Source organism: Neofelis nebulosa, chromosome 11 (assembly GCF_028018385.1).
Source record: "Neofelis nebulosa isolate mNeoNeb1 chromosome 11, mNeoNeb1.pri, whole genome shotgun sequence".
In the NCBI taxonomy this organism is placed as follows: domain Eukaryota; kingdom Metazoa; phylum Chordata; class Mammalia; order Carnivora; family Felidae; genus Neofelis; species Neofelis nebulosa.
Genome location: NC_080792.1, coordinates 808,499 through 833,930, shown reverse-complemented (window position 1 = coordinate 833,930; position 25,432 = coordinate 808,499). Strand labels below are relative to the sequence as shown.

The following is a 25,432-nucleotide window of genomic DNA, read 5'->3' as shown; positions in this document are numbered from 1 at the left end:
TTCATAAGGCCAACTTATTCCTAAGTTCTAAAATCTGATCAAGACACACAGTATAAATATACACACAGTACAAAAGGAACTCAGAGATAAATCTTATAAACAAAGATCCAGAAATCCTATAAGGCCAACAAAGCTACAGTACTACCGAATGACCATGACCAGGTGACCTCTTCCCCAGGGATACAAGAACGACTGACTAGGAGGTGTGTCCGTACGGCTCTGTAGAAGTTGAAAGCCACTTGATAATCTCACTTCCATTAGAGACTTTTAAAAAGGCGTTTAAGTTAAAACCCAGTACCCATTCCAGATCAAAACAGACAAACTAGCTTCCTCTCCAAATCCAGCAATAGTCCATTGAAAACAGACAGATCTTTCTTAACGTGATCCATGCTACCTGTCTTAAACCAATACTCACCGTCACACTGGATAGACTGTGCAGTCCTTCCCAAGCGAAGGATAAAACAAAGATGTTTGCTAACATCAATGCCATTTCAAACTGTCTGTCCCGGATGCTCTATCCAGACAGCATGGCAGGGAAAAATCATGACAGTTATTACAAGAAAATAAAATTACACCTTAGACATGGTGTGACTGTATATCCAGGCAAAGATTCAGGAGACCCCAATAAAAATACACAAACCCATACACTCTTCTGTATCGACCACAGCCTGTTACATTGAAGACAGTGTCCCATTCACGAAACCACAACAATAAAAATATTTAATCATGAACCTAAGTAGGAACATGCAGTGCGGATTAAAACAACTAATTTTAAAGCTAGACTTTAAAGCACACTTATTAATGCTTTACCTACACTCTTAATCTTCTCTGAAAGAGGTGTCCTCATTTATGAACAGAAGTAAGCGCAGAAAATGCTGGCATCTCATCCAAGGCCAAGGGCAGTTTTGTTTTTAATGCCAGAATGATTGTTCTGGTCATTATCAGCCCTGGACCGCCTTTGGACACATTTGAGGAGTTCAGACCCCCCGATGTCTAGATTTCTCCCCAACCTACTGAAACTAAATCTGCAGAATCAAAAATCCTTCTGTTGTTCCTTATATTGTTTCTAATTTGTTTTAAAAACAGTTTATTTCGGGGCACCTGGGTGGCCTCAGTCAGTTAAGTGTCCGACTTCAGCTCAGGTCATGATCTCACAGCTCGTGAGTTCCAGCCCCACATTGGGCTCTGTGCTGACAGCTTGGAGCCTGGAGCCTGCTTCGGATTCTGCATTTCCCCCTCTCTCTCTCTCTCTCTCTGCCCCTCCCCAGCCTGCACTCTGTCTCTCCCTCTCTCAAAAATAAATAAACATTAAAAAAATTTTTCTAAACAGTTTATTTCACTAAGTGTTAAGGTTGCAATATACGTTGCTTAATAAATTAAGTAGATGCACATCATCCCGTTAGACTGTTCTATGAATCTGCCTTTTGCCAGTGCAGAAGAGCCTCCCGTGAAGCGCACTGCTCCAGGGGCCCAGAAACCACGTACCCGTGTTGGCCTCAGTTGCCCAGCAAAAGAACAGGGTGTATGCTCGTGCGCATTATCAGTAATTTCTCCTCCTCTCCCCCAGCTCTCTCACGTTACTGAAAACACCCAGAGCCATCACAGCTCTTGTATCTAGTCAAGAAATTTCATTTGCAGTTACACACCTTTCCACATCCAGGGCTGGGTGGCTTCAGGTGAATTCTACCAAATGTTTAAGAGGAAACAATACCAATTCTGTACATACTCTTCTGGAATACAACAGGGGAAGAAACGCTTCTCTGGTGGTAAAGTGATACTGATACCAGACAAAGGCATTATGAGAAACTGGAAACGTAATCACTTATGAACGTAGACGCAAAACTCTTACAAAGTAGGAGTGGATAAAGCCTGGCAACAAATAAAAAAGGTAATACATCATGATCAAGTGGGGCTTATTCCAGGAATGCAAGGTTGGTTCGACTGTGATGAATCAGTCAGTATAATTTATCTACAGGACAAAGGGGAAAATCCGTATGATCATTTCAGTAGCTTCAGGGGGAAAAGCACTCTTGACCGAAATCAAACACCCATTCCTAATAAAATCTCCCAGTAAACTAGAAATAAAAGAATTTGTTCAACCTAATAAAGGGCATGTGTGAAGAATCCTGTCATTAGCATGATACTTAATACTTAACAACAAAAAGTAAAGGTGGGGTGCCTGGGTGGTTCGGTCGGTTAAGCGAGCACCTCTTGGTTTTAGCTCAGGTCATGATCTCACAGTTCACGGGTTCAAGCCTCGCGTGGGGCTCTGCACTGAGTGCACAGAGTCTGCTTGGGATTTTCTCTGCCTCTCTCTGCTCCACCCCACCCCCCCCAAATAAAGAAACATTTTACGGTAATAATAAGACCTTAAGAGTGAGGCTCGGTGCTTCCTTCAGATGACTGGCGTCTTGTATGTGAAGAAATGGTCTAAAGGCGGACTGGTAACTTCCAGGGAGACCGTCGTTTCTTAGCTCCCAGCCCCGGTGATGCTGAGGGGGGGTTGCTCACCAGTCTCCTCCCAGAACTGGGGAGAGTGCCTCACACAAGCAGGTGCTCAGAACAGCCCCATTTATGCACTGGCACCTGTGTCAGGTGCCCCAGCAGCTTTCCACTCCTAAGTCGCTCCGGGTAAGAGACCATCCGCTCTCTGTGGCTGGAGGACTGTCCCGTGCTGGCCACACGAGCGCCTCCGGCGTGGAAGTCCCAGATGTGCTGCGGGTTGGGGTGCGGGACGTGACCAACAAGCAGACCCCCGCGCGTGTAAGTGTAGGTTGTCACGATGGCCACTCAGAGAAGAGTGGGTACACCCGAAGGAGCACAGGGAAGGGAGCCAGGACGCAGCACCTTAGGCAGCCCAGGGAACCTTTTGGAGCAGTGGAGGCGGGAGAGAAGGCCTGCTGTAGCATGGTGGAGAGGGGACGTCGGGCCGGTTCGCCAAGCCAGCCCTGAGCACAGACCTGGGACGGGCAGAGGCTGGGGGTCCATGGGTTGGTTCCAAGTGTAGTGTCCACGTCCGTAGCCGCACCTCCCTGGGCAGAAGCCAGGTGGCCATTCCCGCACAGCAGGGCTGTGGATGCAGCACTCTCACCGTGTGTGTGCACGTGTGTGTGTGCGTGTGTGTGTGCGTGTGTGCGGCTATGGTCTCCAGCCCTCACGCTTGTAGCCCCCCCCCCATCCCCCATACAGCAGGCGAGGCTTGCAGGCTTTCAAAGAGGACGTGTGTTTTAACCGCTTACGTGTCTTTAGGAAGAAAACAGAGCCAAACGCCAACACCTCTGAAATTTCAGTTAATTTCTACATTTAATATCGCTGGATTTAAGTTGTTTCTAGGAGGCTTTCTGGATAAACACTACTCTTTCAGAAATGAGAGAGTTGGTATGAATCCGACCAGGTGCCCTGCACTCCCAATGTGCTCTGAGACGAGGTGGGAAAGCTCAAAGCCGGAGCGAGACCCTCTGTTCACCCTTCACTGAGCAACTCGCATTAGGACGGTGATTAAGGCATCTGTCTTGTGAAAGGGGTCACACTCCTGGTTGGCGTCACGTGGAGACTTAGTCCTCGAAACGATGATGATTAAAAACAGTTGTATGGGCACCGGCACTGACGTGACGCGGTTACAAGCCGCTCCCTGGGGCGGGTTGTGCGGGCACGCGTACAGTAAATGGCACACGGGTGTGAGTCCTCCGGTAGAGCCTGAAGTCCCGACTGGGGGGCCCGAGGAGGTGATGGGGCGTCGGCAAGAAGAGACACTTGACGGGTCAGAACGTCACAGTTGCCCTTCACCTGGGGAGTGTGGGGCCATTTGCAGTTTATATCGAAGTTTTATAGGAAAAGCGTGTCCAGTGTGCGCTTCCTTTCCCACCCCAGGTGGGCTGCAGAACCCACGTTCCCCCCTGCTCCTCCTGGGACGGCCATGTGTCTCTGGGGTGCCCTGAATCAGTGCCGTGTTATCCGTAGCGTGGTTTTAGGATCTTGGCAAACTCGAGGAGCCCAGTAACACACTTGAAAACCAGACGATGTGAGGTCTAATGCGAGCTGCACAGTGACTCTGGTTAACGCTCAACACGCCTACAGGATGCCGGACTGCCCTCCAGCCCGGCCGCTCAGCTCAGGGGCAAGAAGGCCCACACGCGTCGCTGTGCCTGCACACACGCCCAGAGCAGGGCCGGGGTGCGGGAGGTAGAAAACATGCAGATTGCTCCTGGGGTGTGGGTCGGGAGTCTGGGGGCTCGCCCCGCCCTCTGCAGCGGACAGTGGCCACGGGGTGGCAAAGCGTGGCGGGGAGGCCACCGTGGCTGCCCTGCCCCAGCCAGTACGGCCGGCAAGACCACCGAGCCTTTGCTCGGCAGCCTGTGTGCGTGGACTGCGTGGGGCGCCGCGTCGGTCCATCCCTGCCGTGGGCAGGAGCCGAGAGCGTGTGAGCGCTTCCTGCCGCGGGAAGACCCGCCCGCCCGCCTTCAGGTCTGCGGCGTGGGGCTGTGCCGCCTCGGCCTTAACCCCTGGTCGCCCGGGCTCAGACACGTGGCTCCTTCCCAGGATCAGAGGTGTGCCCTTCCCAGATGGCTTCCACTTCTTTTTAAAAGGCAGCGAGAAATCCCAAATCCAGTTCAAAGGTTATTTTTCCTCTTTTTATTCTCCACCCAGGGCAGTGCCTCGTAACGTCCGGGCCTCACTACTCGGCTTTTCCATTCTCTGCGCAGCCCGGGGCCCCTGCTCCCGCCCTGGCTGGGCTCGCTGGGCTCGGGGAGACTCACCTGGAGGGGTGTGCTGCCGTTCGCTGGACCCCTGCTCCGCACGCGGTCCGCACAGGGCTCCTGCCAGGCAGGGTCTGCAAAACCTCCCTCTGTTTGGTGGTCACTGGCAGGAGGACTGTGCTCAGCTATCAGACCCGCCCCGGCTGTGACCACGGAGGGACAAAGATTAAGATCCACCAGGAAACCCATGGCACAGCTGCACAGGCCGGGGTCCCCCAGAGACCTGCCGTGCGCTCCCACTCGCCCCCGCCCCGAGGGTTGTGTGCACCGCGCTTGCTTCTCCAGCGTGTCGTGCGATGTGTGCACGGCACCACCAGGGCCGGAAGGCCACTGAGCCTCGGCATCAGGGTTTTTCCTGGGGTCTTTCACGCAGACATGGTTGACCCCCACATGGCTGACCTGTTTCCTGCCCCTGCAGAGGTCGGGGGGACCATAAGCCCAGCACCCCTCCATAAGGCACACTGATGGTGCAAACCGTGTGCAGCCCACTCCAGGGCCCGTTACCGTGGTGGGGACACCCGCCCCCAGGAACAGAGCCCACAGTCCTCGCTGCACGATGAGGCAGTTGCCCCTAAGCAGGGCAGTGTTCTGGCCTTCCATTGACTCCCCGGCAGAGGTGAGGGGTCACAGCATACTGTCCTGCCTCTGACCCCGTTGGCGGTGGCTTTGGTGGGCAGGTTCCACTAACAAAACGTGAAAATCACAAACAAGTCCTGTCGACACAACAGTCTCTCACAGCATTGGACAGACATGAAGCATTCACTTTGTGACCGTTTGTATAATTTACCTTCTGGAAAGGAAGAACGGTGATCTTACTGAAATAGTTCATCAAGTAGACAAAAGTAAACATCTGCTCATTTCCTTTATTTCCCCCAAAAGGGGGAGAAGCATCAGTTGCACATGGGCAGTGGGGGCTTCAGGCGCACAGCAGTTAAAATGCTAGGTGTTCCCACGAACAGCGTGCTCCCAAAATGCAGCAGGAGTGAGTCCAGCACTTGAGACGTGGTCTGACCAGCCCAAATGTAATACACACTGAGGGCTTCTGATTTATTCTTGGTTTAGGTTTTGCCTTACCAGTTTAAATTCAGTACTCTAGCCTGTTGGGCACATTGTGGAATTCGATCCGAGGTTTTGGAGAGCAAGCGGGTCTCCCCTGTGTAAGGACCCAGGCACAGAGAAGGTCAAGGTACACAGCAGGAAAGGCTCAAGGTCAGAATTTCCCCTTCAGCGGGATGCTTCCCGGCAGTGACCGCTGCGCCACGGGGCAGCCCCCCGACCCGGGGCGTCCGTGAGACGGCCTGTGTGCAGGGCTGGCCGGCGCGTGGACGGGTTCTCCTTCCGGACGTCGGAGCCGATTGCGCAGTGCTGCTCACACAAGATGGTGGTTCTGCACCGTTGACTCTCCAGCTGGCGCCCTAATTCGTAACATGGTACTGTTGGCTAGTGCTGTGACTTGACTAATTTAAACGGCACTTGTGTTTTTAAGGGGAAAATCGGGGAGGAGAAATTTGCACCCTGCACGTAGCCGTTCCCGCCTCAGCAAGCAGACTGTGCCCCGCGGCGGGTTGGGGACCAGGCGCGGGCAGTGGGGCCGGGCAAGGGGGCGGGAAGTCTCCCCTCAGGCACCGGGCGCTGACAGGCCACAGCGTCGGAGCGCAGCTTGCGCACGGCGGGCCACCTTCGGTCCGCTCGAGAATGAGGCCACTGCGTCCCGTCCTTGGAAGTAGGAGGTGGCACCATGGTCACTGCCTGTGTCTGGCACTCAGACGCCGAGCCCGGGTGAGAAAGTTGCTCTGAGCATTCGGCCTTTCTTCTAGGAATGCGTTACTGTCTCCGAAGTGATGCAGTAATGCGGGGTCGTTATTACCGTTTCCTTCCCAATCCCGCTTTCCTGAAATTGTTCCGTTCCGTGTACTGTGGGCTGACCCTACCAGGTAATCTGTGTAAAAGACGGTAAAAGAGGCAAAATTTCTGCCACGTGAATTCTGGTGCATTGACCTATGATACTTATTTAAAAAAAAAAAAAAATGATTTTAAACCGTATGTCTTTACTACCCTGAAATTTGACCACCTACCTGTCTGGCTCCTTTACGAGATCCTAACATTTGGGGAAATAAAGGCCACCCACCCTCCGACCCCGGTGAAGGAGACGGACTGGTGTCTGTCAGGGATTTCTTTACGACCAGCGCATGGAGCATGGCCATCGTGCCCCGAACCAGCCGCCCGGCGGTAGTTCCTGCCAGCACAGCACGGGCGACTCACGCTCTTGGCTGTGTTCTGGAACACGTGCCGTCCCAGACAATCCTTCACTTCCGTGTTCTCCTACCTTCCTGTCTCCGGCCACTCGCGGCCTCCCCAGCACGCACTGGAGCAAACAGCCCCTCGCCCTCAGTTGGCAGTTGTGCTGGAATCTTCCCGTAGTTAGAAGTGTGGGGGCCACCTAGGAAACCTCACCTTGAAAGGGATTCCCGTTCTGTGAGGGAGGGTGACGGCGGAACCCTGACACCCCAGATACGCTTTGGCGTGCACGGCGGCCTGCCCGGTGGCCTGGCCGCCACGGTTGTCCAGGTGAGGAGTTGGAGTGGGAGCGACCGGGGCGTTCCAGCCTCGGAACCAGGGGTGCTGGGCCTCATCACAGCCTGTCCCCCCGCGATTTCACAGGGGACGCTCAGGACCAGCGGTAACGCTCTGCTTGCTGGGCAGAACTGAGCGGGTGTGCTCCTCCGGCCCAGGGTAAATGCTGGGCCTGTAGTGGGTGAGCACAACTGCAGGCCTGAAGGAAGGGGCGGGGGGCACGGGAGGAGCCCGAGCCCCCCAGCTTGCGTATGACGGCCCTTCACCGAGCAGGGGGGCAGGGGGTGGGGGGGTCCAGCGGACCACGTTCTAGCTGATGACTGTTGTCAGGTGGCTTTTAAAGACAAACTGATTTTTTTTTTCCAGAAAACACTGTCATGAAAAACACTGTCCATAAATCAGCCTTAAAAATTACTCTTCTGTTTATGATTTTTACTTTTCTGTTCACATTTTAATGCTACATAATGAACCGTCAATAAGAATACTTCTGTTTTTGAGGAATGACCGTGTGCCAGGGGACTTTGGTCATTTCAGCGTTAGAACAGTGTGCAAGTCCGTTTTCCTCCTGACCCAGGGGTTGCTGGCAGAGCTGAGCTCAGTTCAGGTACTCCAGTAGACGCACCAGCTGTCCTCGGTCACCCGTCTGGCTCTCATTTAGAAGGAGAGCAGGGCCCCATCAGGGACGTGGCGCTGGCGGGCGGGCGGGCGGGAGCTCTCGGGAGGCCCCGTCGCTCACAGCCCACTCTGCGCCCAGGCCGGCACCTGTGTGGGTTTTAAAGCCCCACCTCTGGGCAGCCGAAGACACAACGAGCCACAGAAGAATGATCGGTAATGCGTTTCATGCTGGAAAGCGACACCGAGGGACCCGGCCACACTGCCAGGTCGTCAGCCAGAGAGTGGTTGTTCCAGGGTCGATACTTGACACAGCCGCAACCCCGGGAAGGTTCCGGACAGCGTAGGTGTCGTGAATTGCCGCTGCCGGTGAGCTTCCTGACCGCCAGCCTGTCGCTTCCCTTCACGTTTAGCGCGTGGCCTCACGTCTCGCTGGTCTCCTCCAGGTGGCCCTGGTGCGGTGGACGGAGAGCGTCGGCCTCACGCTGGTCAGCAGAGACCTGGGCTCCATGCAGCTGAGGACCCCCAGCGGCCAGATCCAGACCTACTGCATCCTGCAGATGTTCCCCTTCACGTCAGACAGCAAGCGGATGGGGGTCATCGTCCGGGTAGGCGTCCGCTCGTGACCCAGGCTTGCGCTCCGCTCGGGGCTGTGCACGCCAGGCTGGTGACTCAGGGCGGTTTGCTGCCAGTGCTTCTGTTTGCTGGAGTTCTCTTTCTTTAAATAAAGTCCAGACTAAGGGTTTATACCGAGAAGTTAGCGAGGCTCTAACGGTAGTGATTTAAAGGGCAGAATAAGTCAAAGGACTTAGCCGGTAACGTTTGAAATCCGCTACAGCTGTTCGGTTCTGTTACTGACGGCAGTAGCACGCCAGGGAGCTCTGCTGGAGGATGAGTCAGGACGATAAAGCTGCCGCCCTACAGCCCTGTTAGATGTTTCCAGCAAATTCCAAAAACATATCCTGGAAGCTGGCTGACCGAAGAAAGCGTATTCGATCGGGCGGTGAGAACTTGAGAGGGTTCACCTTCACCTTGCCGTCTGAGGCACGTGTTGCCAACAGCTTGCGTTTCCGCACCCTCGGCACGGCCTGTCGAGATCTGCGGTTACGTTCTCAGGTCTCGTCTGCCCGAACACCTAGGAGGGGATGCTGATGCTGCCTGCACGGGAGGATATTTGAGTAGCTCAGGCCCAAGGAACACACTCGGGGGAGTCGCTTCGTCCAGCGCGTTTCTAGTCAGGCAGCTGCCATCTGCAAGGCGCGGTGTGTCCTTAGCGTGCCTGTGCTCCCTCCCTGCGCAGGACGAGTCCACCGCGGAGATCACCTTCTACATGAAAGGGGCCGACGTGGCCATGTCCTCCATCGTGCAGTACAACGACTGGCTGGAGGAAGAGGTAAGCAGCCGGTTCACGCGTGCTGCGTCACGGGGGCGGGGTGGCGAGGGGGGGTATCGAGACACCACGTTTGCGGCCAGACGCCGACAGGTTTCTGGACATGGGATTGGCTCTCCACCAGATTCTTTTTTTTCTTTTTAACGTTTTATTTATTTTTGAGACAGAGACAGAGCATGAACTGGGGAGGGTCAGCGAGAGGGAGACACAGAATCCGAAACGGGCTCCAGGCTCCGAGCTGTCAGCACAGAGCCCGATGCGGGGCTCGAACCCACGGACCGTGAGATCGTGACCTGAGCCGAAGTCGGCCGCTTAACCGACTGAGCCACCCAGGCGCCCCGGAGAGAGAGAGAATCTTAAGCAGGCTCCACACTCAGCATGAAGCCTGACACAGGGCTAGGTCCCATGACCTTGGGATCATGACCTGAGCTGAAATCAAGAGTTGGATGCCCAACCGACTGAGCCCCCCGGGCGCCCCTCCACCAGATTCCTTTAAGCGATTCCAGTTCCTCTCGATTTCGTAAAGCAGAAAGGAGGGGGTGCTGCTTAATTGCAGATGGTTTACTTTCTGTATAAACAACTACTCGATTTGGTTTTTGTGGGGATGCGGGTAGATACATTAGTGGGTCCTTATGAATAATATTTGTTTCCAGTAGTGAAAAAGTAGCATTACTAATCATTCACTAAAAATTCTGAAATAACATTGTATTATATTACATATATTATATTTTCATGTTTATTTTGTAACCTAAGTTATTTGCAAGATTTTAACGAGAATTTTGATCTCATTTTAATGTGTACATATGATTCACTTTAAAAACAGAAAATACTGGGGCTCCTGGGGGGCTCAGTCCGTGGAGGGTCCAACTCTTGATCTAAGCTCAGGTCATGATCTCACGGTCGTGGGTTCTAGCCCCACTTCGGGCTCCGTGCAGGGCTTGGAGCCTGGTAGTTAATTAATTAGTAAGTAAATTAAAATAAAATAAAATAAAATACGAATAAAATCAACTCTGTATTTTACCAAATTCTCCCTATAGAAAACAGGATTTATGTTTCGCCTCATGAGGTTATGTTATTGTTTACGTTTGTGTGTTAGCGAAAAAGTTGGATTTCAGAGTGCACGGAACCCTTGTGGGTGTCGGCACAGCCCTCTGTGGTGCTCCTGGGTCACCCGCCGCTGCCCACACCCCACACCCCACACCCCGCACCCCGCGTCCGCGGCAGCATTGGCAATATGAATCAATAGCTCCTTCAGGCGCTTGGATTTAATCAGGCCCATGAATAAATTAAATTCCCTGAAGACCTAGTAAAATGCCATAAAAATTACTTTTGGTCATAATGATGTGCCATTAATTATAAAATACTTGTTTAATTTATTTAGCTTTATGAGGTCAAATCAATAAATGTCTTGCAACAGACAGATAATGTCAGATTGTTTTCCACAAAGATAACTTTATTAAAAATCCTTTGTGCATTCACTGCTCAACTTGACATTCCCTTCCTTTAGATAAATCTCTTGGTCCTCCACCCATGTCTTTGCGGTAATGCTCTTATAGTCTGACGGCCTTTACTTTATTTACAACAAAAACCAAAAAACACGCAGGTTGGGAGAGCCTGAGCATCGCTCCCCACGTTGGATTCTTGGCTGTAAACTTGTATTCTCCGCTTATTAAACAAAACAGAAACAAGCCACCAACACTCTTGACTCACCACGTAACAGAAAGAGCCAATTTTGTCAGACCCGCCACGTCAGATTGTGCAGTGCGCACAGACCTGGAACAACCGCGCCCCGGACGGCGAAAGTGCTCGGGCACTTGGCCTCCTGCCCTCCACGCGCAGACGTGGAACGAGGGTCAGAACTGGGGATCGGGGAAGGCGTGAATGAAGGGGTGCGGTGACCAGTGCCCTGCCGTCCCCAGAAGATGTGTGAGGCGGGGGCGTGGGAGCTGTGCCCACAGTCCGCTTCTCCGTGAGCATCAGACCTACTCAAGCGGCCAGATTAGGAAGGATTTCAGAAAGTCTGAATGGTTCATACTCCGCGTTTGCAGACTTGAGCATCTCAGCAGCAGTCTGGCAGGTGAGCTTTGTGAGACGTGAGCGCCCCACCCAGAGAGAGAGCGAGCGAGAACCGCGGTTATCTGGAAGCGCCAGCCTGTGCCCTCAAGGGACAGCAGAGGCTGAGGTCTGTGCGCACGGCCGGGCAGGGCAGAGCCTGCGTGCAGAGTCGCGTCTGGACTGTTGATCAGTGAGTGCGTGCACTTGTCCCTAGTGATGTGCGGTCTCCACTCACGGAAGGTCACACACTCCAAGTCATGGCTCCCTCAGCGGCCGTAACTGCCCGTCTGCGTGGCTTTGTGGCTGCACGCAGGGCTGGCGTCCGGGCTTTGGCACACACGCCAGGACGTCCCGAGCAGGGTCGTGGGGAGCTGTCGGTGTGCGGTCCCAGCGTCGGATACCCGAGCTTACTAGTACCTGAGTTTCTTTATGAACCAAAAAGCAGCTGATTCATTTGTCTGGGATGCATTCGCCGAAATGCCTGACTACGGTGTCCGTTCTCATTTGCAAGCACACGCTGTGCACATCGGGGATTCTGTCTGTGGCTGTTGTATGGCTGAAGTGTGGAGCCCTGCACCCCTCGGGCTTCGCTGCGGACACTTGAAGAGACCTGCGCGTCTCTGCGTGGCCCGGCAGCGAGCGGTCGCACACCCAGGCGCCGCCGCACCTGCCCCACGTGGCTGTCCGTGCGGTCCGGGAGCCCCTGCTGGGGCCAGGAAACACTCCAGAGCGGGGTGAGCACGTGGCGCTCTGCCGTGTCGACCACGAGTGCCGGAAACAGGCTAAACATGCTGCAGGTTAGAGCTTTAGAAAGATGCTCGGCCTTCGAAACAGTTCCTCAAAGTTGGAAGCTTGAGAGTGTCAGCAAGAAAGAGGTGAAGGGCTGTCAAGCAGCAGGCCTTCGGAAGCCCGCGGCCTGGAGGAGCCTTGGCTGGTGGTAGTGTTCTTGACGTGTAGACCGCGTGGCCGCAGAGAACGGTACAGCTTAGCGCTCAGGTTGTTTTTTACATTTCATTTGCATAAACACACATCACTGCGAAGCGCTGCAGTTGACGCCCGAGCTTGGGCCTCTTGGGCGCTTGGTCCTCAGACTTCCCGTGCGACTGTCCCAGCAGCCAAGGAGCCAGTGCCCCACTTGGCAGCGGCCTCCACGTCTTCTCCCAGACGCTCTTCCTCTCCCTGCTCCCCCTGCTGTCCACGCGGGGGCCCCCTGGTGCCCGCGTGCGCGCCAGGAACGCTGCCTGGTTTTGCTCGGCTCAGAGTCTGAGGGCAGTGACCAGTGGGGGCCCCTCTCCCCCCTCCCACCCTGCCTGGTCCCCCAGGGGCGGGGCCTCTATTTGGGGCGAGACAGCTGCTCGCCCCACGGGCCGCCCCCTCCCTGCAGACCGTGCTCCCACCTTTCCAGGCCGCGTTTTGAGGGTGTCGGTCGGTCTCCACGCCCCGTGGCAGCTTCACGGCCTGAGGGAGGGACGCGCGGTCACAGAAGGAAGCGGCACCCGCTCTGGGGGTCCACGGCCGGGAGAGCGGCGTGGACTCCTGCTCCGCCAGCGTGGCTGTGTGCGCGGCCTCGGGCGTGGCTCCCTGGTGCCGGCTGGTGTGCACGGGCCGTGTCCCCCGGAGGAGCGCCAGGCGCGCCTCTGCAGGTACCGGGTCCGTTTCCAGCAGTGGGATTTGTGTCGATGGCATGTGCAGCTCACGGTGACAGGAGAGGCCCGTCACCAGCAGATAGGTGGGCGCGGGTCCTGTCGCACGGGTCAGGCTGTCCCTACACCCCGTCGTCAACTGAGGCTGCCCGGGTTTGCCTCCAACAGGAGAGGGTGTGTTTGGGTGGTCTCTGAGCAGGAGCGGACTGGACAGCTTCTCACACACCTGTTGAATGCGTTTCCGTCTCTTAACGGGAGCTGGGGCCTGTGGCGTCTCTTCAGGCCCCTTTCCCTGCAGGTTGAGACTAGGCCCCAGGGGCCTCGGGGTCTCCTCTCCCCCCGCCCCCGCCCCGGCACCAGCTCCTGCTCCTCCTCCTCCCCCTCCTCGTCCTCCTCCCCCCCCGTCCTCCTCCCCCCCGTCCTCCTCCCCCCCGTCCTCCTCCCCCCCCCCGTCCTCCTCCCCCTGCACCTCCACATGAGGCCTTCCCACTTTCCTGCCCTGGCACCCTCACTTCCTGCGTGCAGACAGGTGTAGACTTTGGGAACATCATGCTCCTGACACCATCTTGGAGAGCCTGACTGGAGGTGGGAAGGTGTGGTTGTTGCCCGAGAGCGTCACCGTGACGGCAGCTCCGTCCGCCCACGGAGGGCAGGAGGGGCAGAGCCGCCCTCCCGACACGGCTGTGACACGGCTGTGACAGGAGGCTGTGTTTGCCAGGTGTCCGGGGGGACACAAGCCTGAGAAGCTGGGCGGCTTGGGGCGCACCGACGGACACGGGGACCGCGGGGCCCACGGGCCGGGGACCGGTCCTTCCCGCGGAGCGGTGCCCGCGGATATGCCGGGGACCCGTTGCCCCCGCGGGCAGCCATCGGGGCCGCGTGTGACCCGCGTCTCCTTTTCCAGTGCGGAAACATGGCCCGGGAAGGCCTGCGCACCCTCGTGGTCGCCAAGAGGGCGCTGACAGAGGAGCAGTACCAGGACTTCGAGGTGAGCCGACCCCTGCGGGCCCCCACCCCGCGCGGCCGCCCGCCGGACCGAGGCCGGCCCCCCTGACCGCACGGCCCCTGTCTCCTCAGAGCCGCTACAGTCAGGCCAAGCTGAGCATCCACGACAGGGCGCTCAAGGTGGCGGCCGTGGTGGAGAGCCTGGAGCGCCAGATGGAGCTGTTGTGCCTCACGGGTGTGGAGGACCGGCTGCAGGCGGACGTGAGGCCCACCCTGGAGCTGCTGCGCAACGCGGGCATCAAGGTGCGGGCGCGGCCCGGGCCCGGGGGTCCCTCCTGGAAGCGCCCGCCGTGCCGCCGGGGTCGGGGACGCAGGACCCCTTCCTCCCCGCCCAGAGTCGCCCCGGCCCCCCGCCTGCCTCCTGCCCCAGCCCACGGTTTGTCTCTCTCGCTAGCTGCCCGCCACCCTGCCCTTCCCTGCCCTACGCTTCCCTCCCCCACCCCAGACCTTCCCTGCCCTACATCTACCCCACCAGACCCCCACCTCCACCCTTCCTTGCCCTTACCCTGTCCTACCCCACCAGACCCTTCCCTTCCCCCATCCCTGCCCTTCCTGCCCTGCCTCTACCCTTCCCTACCCCACCCTACCCTTTCCTATCCCACCCTTCCGTACCCTTCCCTTGCCCTGGATGTCCCGGCCCACCTGGGTCTCGGACTCGCCCGTGGGGCAGCTTCGTCCCAGAGACTTTTGGGGCCCTGGGCATCCATCGGGTGTGAGCTCGGGACAACCCCAGCCTCGGAGACCTCAGGTCCCACCCAGATGGGGGTGCCCCCCCTCGTGCCACCGAGCTTCCCGCTCACGACCTGATATGAAGGCGAGGGCCACTCGGCACTGCCTCGTCTGTTCGTCGTGCTGTCGTGGGGGGGTCCCCGTAAGCCACACGACTCAAGGCTGCATGGCGCTGCCTGCCGGCCCGCCCTGCCTTTTTCTTCCTGGTTTGTCCCCTTCGTACAGGGGAAATTGGCGCGTGGTGGCCTTGAGCGTTAGCTTTGAGAGAGGTCCTTTCTGATCCCACGTGTTCCCAGTGAAGCCCAAAGTTCGGTTACAGGCTGGGAGAGAAGATTTATCCCGAGGCTGCCCTGAGGACCGGGCCTCACGCTCAATGGTGAAAATAACACTCAGCTGGTGTTGGTAGGTAGCTAGTTGGAAGAGAACCAGTAGGTAGCTAGTTGGAGACGAGGAAAGCGGCTCCCGGCATCCGACCGGAACGCACGCGGCGGTTCTGACGAAGACGCGGCAGTGTGTGCAGGGGTGGGGAGGGGCGGTTCTTGCCTCCAGGGGTCCAGGTGGGAGACGAGAAGATACGTCCCTCTGTCGCGGACCTTGGCCGAGTCAGGAGGTACATCTGGCTTCGGAATTACGCGAGAGCAGTTCAGACCCCGGGCTGTTACGTGATGGAAGCCTGACTGCTGTGCAGCAAACATTGGCGGGAAGAGCTGTGACCGCTTAGAAGCAGGGCCCCGCTGGTTTTGCTGAGGTTTTTCATAAACCTCCCCTAGTCTCGGTCGTACGTGCACGGTGGTCGGGGGGCTGCCGTGGTGAGTGTGCCTCGGGTGTGGTGCCGGGGCGTTCACACTGATCATTCCCTAAGCTCGTAAGGGTTTCTGCCCTTACACCCCCGTGTCAGGAAGGAGACCCTGCATCTCCGCGTGGCGTGAGGGTGTGATTTCGGAGGCCACACGTGCCCCTGTGCTGCACGTGGGGTCACCAGCGGCCGGGAGTCCGGCCCAAATCGTTCCCAGCTTTGTCTTAACGACGCGTCGATACATCGTAGTCTAGGTCCAGGCTCCGTGAAGGGAAGCGGTGTGGGAAGTAAATAAAGCGCTCGAATCCCCAGACGCCGAGAAGACCCACAAGTCTCGTCACCGGGAGTCACGCCTGAGAGAACTGGTGTGCCACGAGTTGTTGGCTCTTTCCAAAAATGCGTATTTATACACGATACACAAAACACTTGAGGAATTCAGATGTTAATGAGAAGTGTTTGCCGCTCTGTGACTAGGTGTGCAAACCATCCTGTTGTGTATTAGATGTCCTGGTTATGTTCTCTTTATAGTCTAGGGGTGCTTACGATACATAGCACGTGTTTATGTAATTTCTTTTTAACTTTATTTTGAGAGAGAGAGAGAGAGAGCGCACACACACACGAGTGGTGGAGGGGCAGACAGAGGAAGACAGTGAGGGAATCCAAGCAGGCTCCACACCTTCAGCGTGGAACCTGACACGGGACTCGAGCTCACACACCGTGAGATCATGACCTGAGTTGGAGTCCAGAGTCAGATACTCAACCGATGGAGCCACACAGGCACCCCATTTTTTTCAGTAAGAGTAGTAGTATTTGACATTTTGTTATGTTCATGAATCTTGAGAGAGAGCGCACACACGCCAGTGGTGGAAGGGCAGAGAGAGATCAAGCCATCGGGGGAGAGGCAGAGCGAGGGAGAGAGAGAATCCCAAGCAGCCTCCGCGCTGTCGGCACAGAGCCTGACGCGGGGCTTGACCCCACAAACCGCAAGATCACGACCTGAGCGGAAGTCAGGACTCGGATGTGTAACTGACTGAGCCACCCAGGCGCCCCTCACGTGTTTTATTTGATACAATTTTTGGCTTAACTATTCCCCATTTAAAATCCATTTTGAACCTCAGTTTCCAGCGGAAAAACCAGCAAGTTGAGCAAGGATCTCCAGGGGGCTCCTCACCGTGCAAGCCCCGCTTGTTTGCACACAGGGCTGTGTGAGCTCTGCCCTTGGGTGTGTCCAGGTGCCCTTGTTAGCCTCGGTCCTGACCTGCCTCAACCCCCAGCATTCCCGTGCCTCCAGGTCTCGGCTGCCACGTCTAACGTCACTTTGCTCCTACTCGTTTTAGATAAGTGGACAGACTTTTCATACGGTGGTGAAACGTACGACAAGTAGCAGTTACCATCATAGCCACTCTTCAGCGTGTAGCTCACGTCACTGAGTACGTGCCCACTGTTGTGCACCCGTCCCCACCAGCTGTCTTCAGAGCTCGTAAATCTGAGGCTCAGTCCCCATTAAACGCTAACTACCCCCCCCCCCCGCCCCCAGCCCTGGTGTCCACCCTCTGCTTTCTGTCTCTGGATGCAACAACGCCAGGGACCTCCTACAAGTGGGATCACACAGCGTTTGCCCTTCTGTGACGGGCGCATTTCACTGAGCATAGTGTCCTCGGCCGTCCGTCTTGTTGCGTCTGGCGGAATCTCCTTCCTGTCTAAGACCGACTGCTATTCTGTGGTGTATGTGCCGCGTTTTGCTTATCCGTCCGCCCGTCCGTGACACTGGACAGCTTCTGCGTTGTGGCCAGTGCCCGTGGTGACGCCGTGCGCCTGCGCGTGCAGGCGTCTGTGTATGAATAGGCGCTTGTAAGAGACAGAAGTGTGGTAGTGTGGAAGCTCACCACCGTCACTGGTCTCCTAGATATGGATGCTGACAGGCGACAAGCTCGAGACCGCCACCTGCATTGCCAAAAGCTCGCATTTGGTGTCCAGAACCCAAGACATTCACATTTTCAGACCAGTGAGTATTTGTCTGAAAGCACTTTGGTTTACCTGTTGGTTTTGTGAGGGTGTACGTGCAAGTGTGTGTTAATTCCTGAATACCTCCACCGAGAGAGAAACGCCGTCATTTTTTACTCCCATCCATAAAAACATTGAAAACGGTTTCTGTCAGCCGCCTACCTCATGATGAAAAAGCGACATTTGAATGGAGAGAAAGGTCTAAATTCACACGTACTTTCCCATTGTCCTAGGAGGTTCGTTTACTCACCGAGTTTCTATTTTAACACCGATGCATTCATTTCCTGCTCAGTTTACAAACTGTGTGTTGGTAAAAATTACATTTTTATATTAGTTACACCCTAGTAGGAATCCATCTTTAATCTACCACAAGTTTCAAATGAAATGCCGTTCCTTAATTAATTCAAAGAAAATCAACAAGATGGTCCAAAGTTTGTGTTTCCTGTATGTATTAGTTATGACTGTTTGTAATTCAAACAAAAATGAAATTTCCCGGCTCTGGACTGCCGCCGCAAGACCGGACCGCGTCTTAAGTCACGAGTCCACAGAGGTCGCTGTGATTCATACACATGGGCTGTTTGTCCCCCCGACTTGGATGACACTGTAACGTGGGTGCCTCTCTCTCTTTTGTGGAGGTGACCAATCGGGGAGAGGCCCACTTGGAGCTTAACGCCTTCCGGAGGAAGCACGACTGCGCTCTGGTCATATCTGGGGACTCGCTGGAGGTGAGGCTGCTCTCTGACCAAGCACAGGTCTGTCCATCTGCCCGTCCGTCCCCTCCGCGGAGGCGAGGCCGCTCTCTGACCCGGCTCGCGTCCATCTGCCCGTCCGTCCCCTCCGCGGAGGCGAGGCCGCTCTCTGACCCGGCTCGCATCCATCTGTCCATCCGTCCCCTCCGCGGAGGCGAGGCCGCTCTCCGACCCGGCTCGCGTCCATCTGTCTGTCCGTCTCCCTCCGCGGAGGCGAGGCCGCTCTCTGACCCGGCTCGTGTCTGCTCCCCCGCTGCGGACCAAGGGCTTCCTGGGTCTCACCTGTGCTGCTGTTGAAGCTACTTCTCTGATAGCAGCACTTGTGCGACCCTGGTGAGCACCTGTGGCCTGAACAAGGGATAACTTGTTCCTTCGTGTTTTAGAGGTTGATCCATTTCCGACTTACAGTCCTCTCGAGGCGCTAGGCCTCATTCTCGCGGTTAATAGCACAGCCGCCTTGGAGCCTCCAGTGTGGCGCCCAGAGTCTGGACCTAGAGGTACCCAGACCGGCTTTTCCAGGACTGCGCCCCGGGTCACAGGAACAGGAGACAGGCTTGCGGCCCCACAGGAGGGGCTGGCACGGCTGTTCCTTCCCGAACCACACTCACCCTGAGGCCGGGGCCCGTGCCCCGTGCCCCAAGTCCCCGGCCTCCTTCCTGGTTCCCGTCCCCGGGGGCTAAACCCAGCCTCTGCCAAGGCCGGGCTCCAGGGGATCTGTGTGTCTGGCCGTGTGCGGGCACCTCCCTGACGCTCCGCCCCCGGCATCCGGCGGGGCCGCTGCTGCGGGCCCCGAATCCGCGGACGGGCGGGGCGCCCGCGACCCGGGGAGGAGGACCCGGAGGTGCGCCCGGCACCCGTCCGCGCCGTGCTCTGCGCCTCGGTGCTGACGCCGCTGTGTCGCAGGTGTGCCTCAAGTACTACGAGCACGAGCTGGCGGAGCTGGCCTGCCAGTGTCCCGCCGTGGTGTGCTGCCGCTGCTCGCCCACCCAGAAGGCCCGCATCGCGAAGCTGCTGCAGCACCACACGGGGAAGCGCACGTGTGCCGTTGGTGAGCCTGCCGCCCTGCCGGGCCCGGCCCCCCCACCCCCACCCCCGGGGAGCTGGTCCCGTGTCTCCGGGCTTCCGTGCCACCTCCCGCTCCTGTGCCCGCAGGTGACGGGGGAAACGACGTGAGCATGATCCAGGCGGCCGACTGCGGGATCGGGATCGAAGGGAAGGTACGTGTGCCCCTTGGTCCCTGCGGCCGGCCCTGAGCGACCCCTTCGGTGGTGCGGGGAGAGAGCGGAGCCCACCAGCGCCGGGCCCCTCCCGCGTCCCTGCGTCCCCGCGTCCCCCAGGAGGAGTGCGGGACCAGCGCCGGGCCCCTCCCGCGTCCCCGCGTCCCTGCGTCCCCCAGGAGGTGCGCGGGACCAGCCGCCTGCAGCCCCTCCCGCGCCGGGCTCCACGCGTGCCACCATTGAAACTCTCCTGCCGCCCCGCACCCCGTCTCCCCTCACGTTGGCGCAGGCCTGTGGCGGGGGGTTCGTCTGGTGTGGGAATGAGCCCGGTGCATGTCTCGCTTTGCCCGACAGCTGTGCGTCAGGTGGCGCCGTTTGGAGTCCCGCCCCGGCACAGCTCTGTGGTGTGGCCTGCGGCTGCTTAGGGACCCGGGGGCCGCCCTGCGGGCCTGATTCCCGCAGGGCCCACGGGCTCCCGGGTCACGGCCAGCGGCTCCTGCGTCTGCGGCGGGTGCGCCTGTCCCCTGCGGGGCCGCGGGGACGGGCCTCGGTCCTCGGGCGGCGGACGCGGAGAGGCGCTGGGTCCGAGCGGCACCCCTGAGCGGCACCCCTGCTCGTTTCAGGAGGGCAGGCAGGCCTCCCTGGCAGCGGACTTCTCCGTCACGCAGTTCCGCCACATCGGCCGGCTGCTGATGGTCCACGGGCGGAGCAGCTACAAGCGGTCGGCGGCACTGGGCCAGTTCGTCATGCACCGGGGCCTCATCATCTCCACCATGCAGGTAGCGGGACCGCTGCGGGCGCGGCCGCGTGCAGCCGGTGCAGCGCGGAGGAACGGCCTGCCGGCGGGGCTGACGGCCGCTCTCCTCCCCTCCGCTCCCCGCCCCGCCCCTCCCCTCCCCGCCCCTCCCCTCCCCTCCCCTCCGCTCCTCTCCCCTCCCCGCCCCTCCCCTCCGCTCCCCTCCCCGCCCCTCCCCTCCCCTCCGCTCCCCGCAGGCCGTGTTCTCCTCTGTCTTCTACTTCGCATCCGTCCCTCTGTACCAAGGATTCCTCATGGTGGGGTGAGTGAGCCACGCACAGCGCCGTCTGGGTGACTCCGCGCACCGTCAGCGTCAGGAGCTCGGACCCCCTCGCGATCTGAGCAGAGCGTCTGTTTCCCGGCGGGCGTCCGGGGTGCGGTGAGGCGGGTGGGCGACCGTGACCCCCCTCACGGGCTGGAACACAGGTGGACGTGCCGGGGACGTGGCCAGTGACGTGGCCAGTGACGGCCCCACAGCAGACACCCCGGGCCGGGACCCGGCGCCACACCAGACCCCGGGAGAGTGTCCCCGCTAGTCACCACGTGTCTCCAGATCCCCCACGGCAGCAACTGCTGCCAGTTTTGCCCGTCGAGCCTGGAGAGCAGGAATTTTCTGTTACAGTGAATGAAATGGAGCGTCTCTTCCCCTCGTGCTTCAGAGTTACGCCAGGAAATAAAGCCGGCAGGACCGTCGGCGTGGCGGTGAAGTCTAGGTTGTGCCTCCCGGCACCGCCTCCCCCCTGCTCCCGCAGAGCCCAGCACCCGCTGCCCTGCACCGCCCGTGTGGTCGCCCCCCAGGCTCCATCCGCACAGCATCCCTGCGGCGCAGGCATCAGCGGCTCCCCCGTGTCACGGGCAAGGAAGGACACACCCAGGGGCCGGGGAACGTGACCGAGGCAACAGCTCGTAGGGGCAGAGCCGGGGCCTCAAACAGCCCGACCTGTCTCCTGCGGGGTTTAGCGGCTTTCCGGGGCAGCAGAGAACGAGCCCATGAGCGGCTCCAGCCCTTGGGGTTGGGGTTGTTTTGAGTCCATTTCATTGACACGTGCCCAAATGCCAAGGTTCCGGGTGATCCGAGAACCGGGAGCATCAGGCCGGCCCCGTCAGGCTCCCCTGGACACTGATGTCCGGAAGTCCCCGGCGTCGTCCCAGCGCGAGGCCAACGGCAGCTGCTTGCTGCCCCCCCCCCCACCAAAGCTGCACCCGCTGGGGAGGCGGACAGCAGGCAGACCTGAGCACCGCTCCAGGGGCCCGGGCGGGGTCGCGTGTGTCCTCAGTGCGGCCGCGGGGCCCTCCCACCTGTGGTTGCCGTGGCCTGGGGCCTGGGTCCTCCTGCAGTCCCAGGGCCAGCTGTGCGACCCAGCCTCACTCCTGATGGCCCAGGCCCGGGGACGGTGACCAGTGCTGGCGCCCAGAGCAGCACACAAACGGGCAGACCCTGAAGGTGCAAAAGGTTTCAGCGCTGTTTCACGTTTTCTGTTGCCTTGGCCTCTGCGACACGTGTCCCATGACTTGCTGTCGGAGCACGGGGTCTGCACACGACGTTGTGACAGCTGGACTGTTTCTGTGGAGGCCAAAGAAAACAGTTCCCGCTTTCTTTCCTGCTGTCAAACTGTGGACTTGAAACACGAAAAGGAGAATTTAAGGGACAGCGGCGATCCCTTCCTAAATAACACTTGCCCAAGTTAGCGAAAGCACAGCTGTAGGCCTGTCTGCTTTGATGCGTCCCACCACAGCCTGAACCCTCGTCAGCAGAAGCTGGCACTTCTGTTGGCTCTTATTCAGAGGTAGTTTCTCTGCAGTCCACGAGAGGCATCCAGAATTTTCTCGAGCCTCGGTGCCCTGAGTCTGTTGGCAGTGGAGAAGAGATGCTTTTGTGTTAAGCTTCTTGAAGAGTAAACAGCGAAGTTAGTTTTGCCCTCACCTAGAAAACAACAGTCAGAAGTGGATGTGAAGGAAGGTGATTTTTATCCAAGTCTAACAAGGCCAACGTAACGTTCCCAGATCAGAAACCCAGCTACAGAAGCTGCAGGACAGTTGGTACAATTCAACTCCGAGTATTTCCTGGCGTTTCCCCACTTTCCTCTTGTTAGCTCGGCAGGGGCACCCGTGAGGTCCGTGTGTCTGAGGCGAGGCAGCTGGGCACCGTGGGCGCCCCCCCTTCCCCCCGCCCATCACAGGTCCTGGAAGAAGTTGCGCCCGCCCCTCCAGAAAGCACGCCTCAGCACAGTTCCCGGGGAGCGCGGTGTTCCCAGCCCCTCTAAGAGGCTTACGCGCTTACCAGCAAGTGGAAGTCTTGGTGAGACGCCTGGTGGAGAACCCGTCCCACGTTGCCCGGCCTGCCGGCGTCTCCTGCTCCGAGCAACGTCCTTAGGGCCAGGCCGGCCTTGGTCAGTGGGTCCCTCGTGTGACGGCGGCTGCCGCTCGCAGGACCTGGGGGGCCCTGTGTCTGCAGGCACTGTTGGGGGGGAGCAGCTGTGCCCCCATCAGCTCCTAAATCCTAAGGGGATGGGAATTGTTCCCAGAAGGTTGACAGAAGTAACTAGAAATTTGGAGGAAAGGTAGGGCCTTAAACCAGTTTAATTTAACCCAGAAATTAAAGGTTGGATCTGTAGGTAGCTCCTGTGACCCCGCTGACCTCCGAGAGCACAGGATGGTGGGCAGTAGCCGGAAACACCCTCCCTGAGAACGTTCCTCCCCCACAGCCCCGCAGTGACCTTGGGACCCGCATCGGCAGCTAGGCGAGGTGGCTGGGGTCACTCGCTGTGGTGCTCGGCCACTGGCCGACCTCCCAACTTGAACGCTTTCTCACAGATAAAAATGTGAAACCCGGTCCTGTTTTGGGAAAGTCAGAGGTACTTTTCTTCATCCTTCTGCTAAGCATAACCAGAATCTCACAAACATCGTACACAGGACACGCGTGTGGAGATGTGAGAGGGAAGAGGAGGGCCTGGGGCAGCACCACCTGAGCCCCGGGGTCCTGCCGTCTGTGTCCCCCCACCCCACCCCCCCCCACCCCCGGGACGGACGAGCTGGCAGCTGGAGATGGCCCTGGTCCCGGGGATGAGGACCCCCAGGAGCCTGTGCTGCGGCCGAGGGACAGGAGGGGGCAGCCGGCCGGACAGGGAGGGTCCCTGCAGCAGCCCCCATGCCCCATCCCTACCTCCCTGGCAGGCACGGTAACAAGCAGTCCTTGGGCGGCATCCGGGGTGGGCGGGGGTGGCACAGCTCCAGGAGACCCAGGCTGCACGGCACCTGAGCGTCCGGGTTTCAGGAGAAAATCAGTCGCCACACCAGGAACCAGGAAGGTTTCTGAGTGAGTCAGAGAGGATGGATGCCAGCCCCGAGGAGCCCGGGTTAGGTGTGTCTGACGAGGGTGTGAAGCGGCTGTGCAAAAATACCGTAACGAGTAACGGGAGTGTTAGAACCAACGGAAAGACAAGACTCGGCCAAGATGTAGAAAATGTGAAGCAGAACCAAATGGAAACGGACCAGAGCGCAGGGCCCACCGCCGGTCGGGACGAATGGCCCAGAGACCTGAGGCCTCCAAGACTCTGGCCTTGTGCCCCTGAAGCCCTGGAGGGAGGGAGGACAGAGGGCAGGGCTGAGGAGACAGAAAGGATGGCTGACAGCTCCCCACACATGGTCCATCCAGGGACATCCACACCAGGATGCTTCAGCCTGAGACTTCAGAAGACAAACTCCTGGGCAGCGGAGAGCTGGGGGGCACGGCCGAGGACAGCGGGTTCTCTGCAGAACCCGGTGGGAGGGACGGTGTCCAGGCACACAGCCGCCCAGCAACACTGCTCCCAGGGGAGAGGGTACACGGGCAGGGCCAGCAGTCTGTTTGAAAGACGAAACCTTCCGCTACCGAATCCCCGAGCAGTTACGCTCCTGGGCTTACGACCCCAGGTGGCTCCTTTCAGAAACAAGCGACAGCTTGGTTTGACATGAAGACCTGTGCAGTGAGTATTCATAGCACTTCTATCTGTGGCAGCCGGAAACGGGGAATGACCCCACTGCCCTCCCGTGATCGACGGGGCCGCGGAGGCAGGCACCCCCACCGGGAACACGGGGTGCCCGTGGCCGCAGTGGTGCCTGGAACAGCCTCCTGGGGGTCAGGCTGAGTGCGAGGCACAAGTGTGGCCTTGCGATGACAAAACTGTAGGGTGGGGGGCAGGTTAGCGGATGAGCGGGGGCAGGGGGGTGTGGGAGGGAGGGGCGTCAGGGGCCCCGCTGCTGCCGGTGGAGGTTCTGACCGCCGGCGCCCACACGACACCCGGGCCGCGAGACGGGGCTGCCACCGCCGGGCAAGCTGGGTGAAGTGCACGGGGGTTCTCTGTGATTTCCTACAACTGCCTGTGGGTCTGCAGAGATCTCAAAATACAAAGTGTAGAAAGAAAAAAGTGGACCTGTGTGAGCATTCGTTCCTTACGGGCTGTGTTATTTGGGGTGAGCATTAAGTCCCAGGAAGAAGCCGAGCCTGGTTTTGCTGTTCGGGATTTGGGGCGCCAGCCCCTGACCGCACAGCTGTGTTGACAGGGGTGTGCATTCCTCGCGCTAACCTGACTCCCTGTGGGTTTTAGGTATGCGACCATATACACCATGTTCCCGGTGTTCTCGCTGGTGCTGGACCAAGACGTGAAGCCGGAGACGGCGATGCTGTACCCGGAGCTGTACAAGGACCTCACCAAGGTACCGACCCGCGGCCGCGCCTCCCGGGACCAGCATGCCCACTCCTGGTGTTCCAGCTGAGCACCTGCTGTGAGGACGTTTGCCAGCCATGACGCGTTTCCAGGCAGGCTCTAAACAGTCTCTTCTCCATTCTTCTGCATGTTTTTCACTTTTCCTAGTTGTTGTTAACATTTTCCTTCTGACTTAAACGTCAGAAAGGGAAAACCGTTTTCTCAGATGTTTGCAGTCAAGCTCTGTCGTGGTGTGTACGAACAGTTAACAATCGCAAAGAGGCTCTGAAGCGTTGGGGGGACTTTGGGCAGCTCGGCAGATGGACCCGGGTCACCCAGTGGCCGGTGCGCCCTCGTTGCCTGTTCCTGCGGGAAGGACGCTTACTGGCAGGACTGACTTCCCGTCCACTCGCTGCCACG

The 25,432-nt window shown here is 58.3% G+C and overlaps 1 protein-coding gene across 12 annotated transcripts in view; it reads left to right on the top strand.

Annotated features, from left to right (window-relative positions):
* Positions 1–25,432, top strand: part of ATP9B (ATPase phospholipid transporting 9B (putative)) — a 254,172-nt gene that overhangs the window by 214,390 nt on the left and 14,350 nt on the right. For 10 of the 12 annotated variants that reach the window (XM_058691769.1, XM_058691763.1, XM_058691764.1 and 7 more), the window contains 11 exons: positions 8,390–8,551; positions 9,244–9,336; positions 13,936–14,019; positions 14,109–14,279; positions 17,468–17,566; positions 18,201–18,290; positions 19,218–19,362; positions 19,467–19,531; positions 20,155–20,310; positions 20,525–20,589; positions 24,914–25,022. In XM_058691769.1, the coding sequence (XP_058547752.1) occupies positions 8,390–8,551; positions 9,244–9,336; positions 13,936–14,019; positions 14,109–14,279; positions 17,468–17,566; positions 18,201–18,290; positions 19,218–19,362; positions 19,467–19,531; positions 20,155–20,310; positions 20,525–20,589; positions 24,914–25,022 (1,239 nt within the window). The remainder of the gene's footprint in view (positions 1–8,389; positions 8,552–9,243; positions 9,337–13,935; positions 14,020–14,108; positions 14,280–17,467; positions 17,567–18,200; positions 18,291–19,217; positions 19,363–19,466; positions 19,532–20,154; positions 20,311–20,524; positions 20,590–24,913; positions 25,023–25,432) is intronic. The other 2 variants (XM_058691766.1, XM_058691767.1) reach the window with 2 other exon arrangements.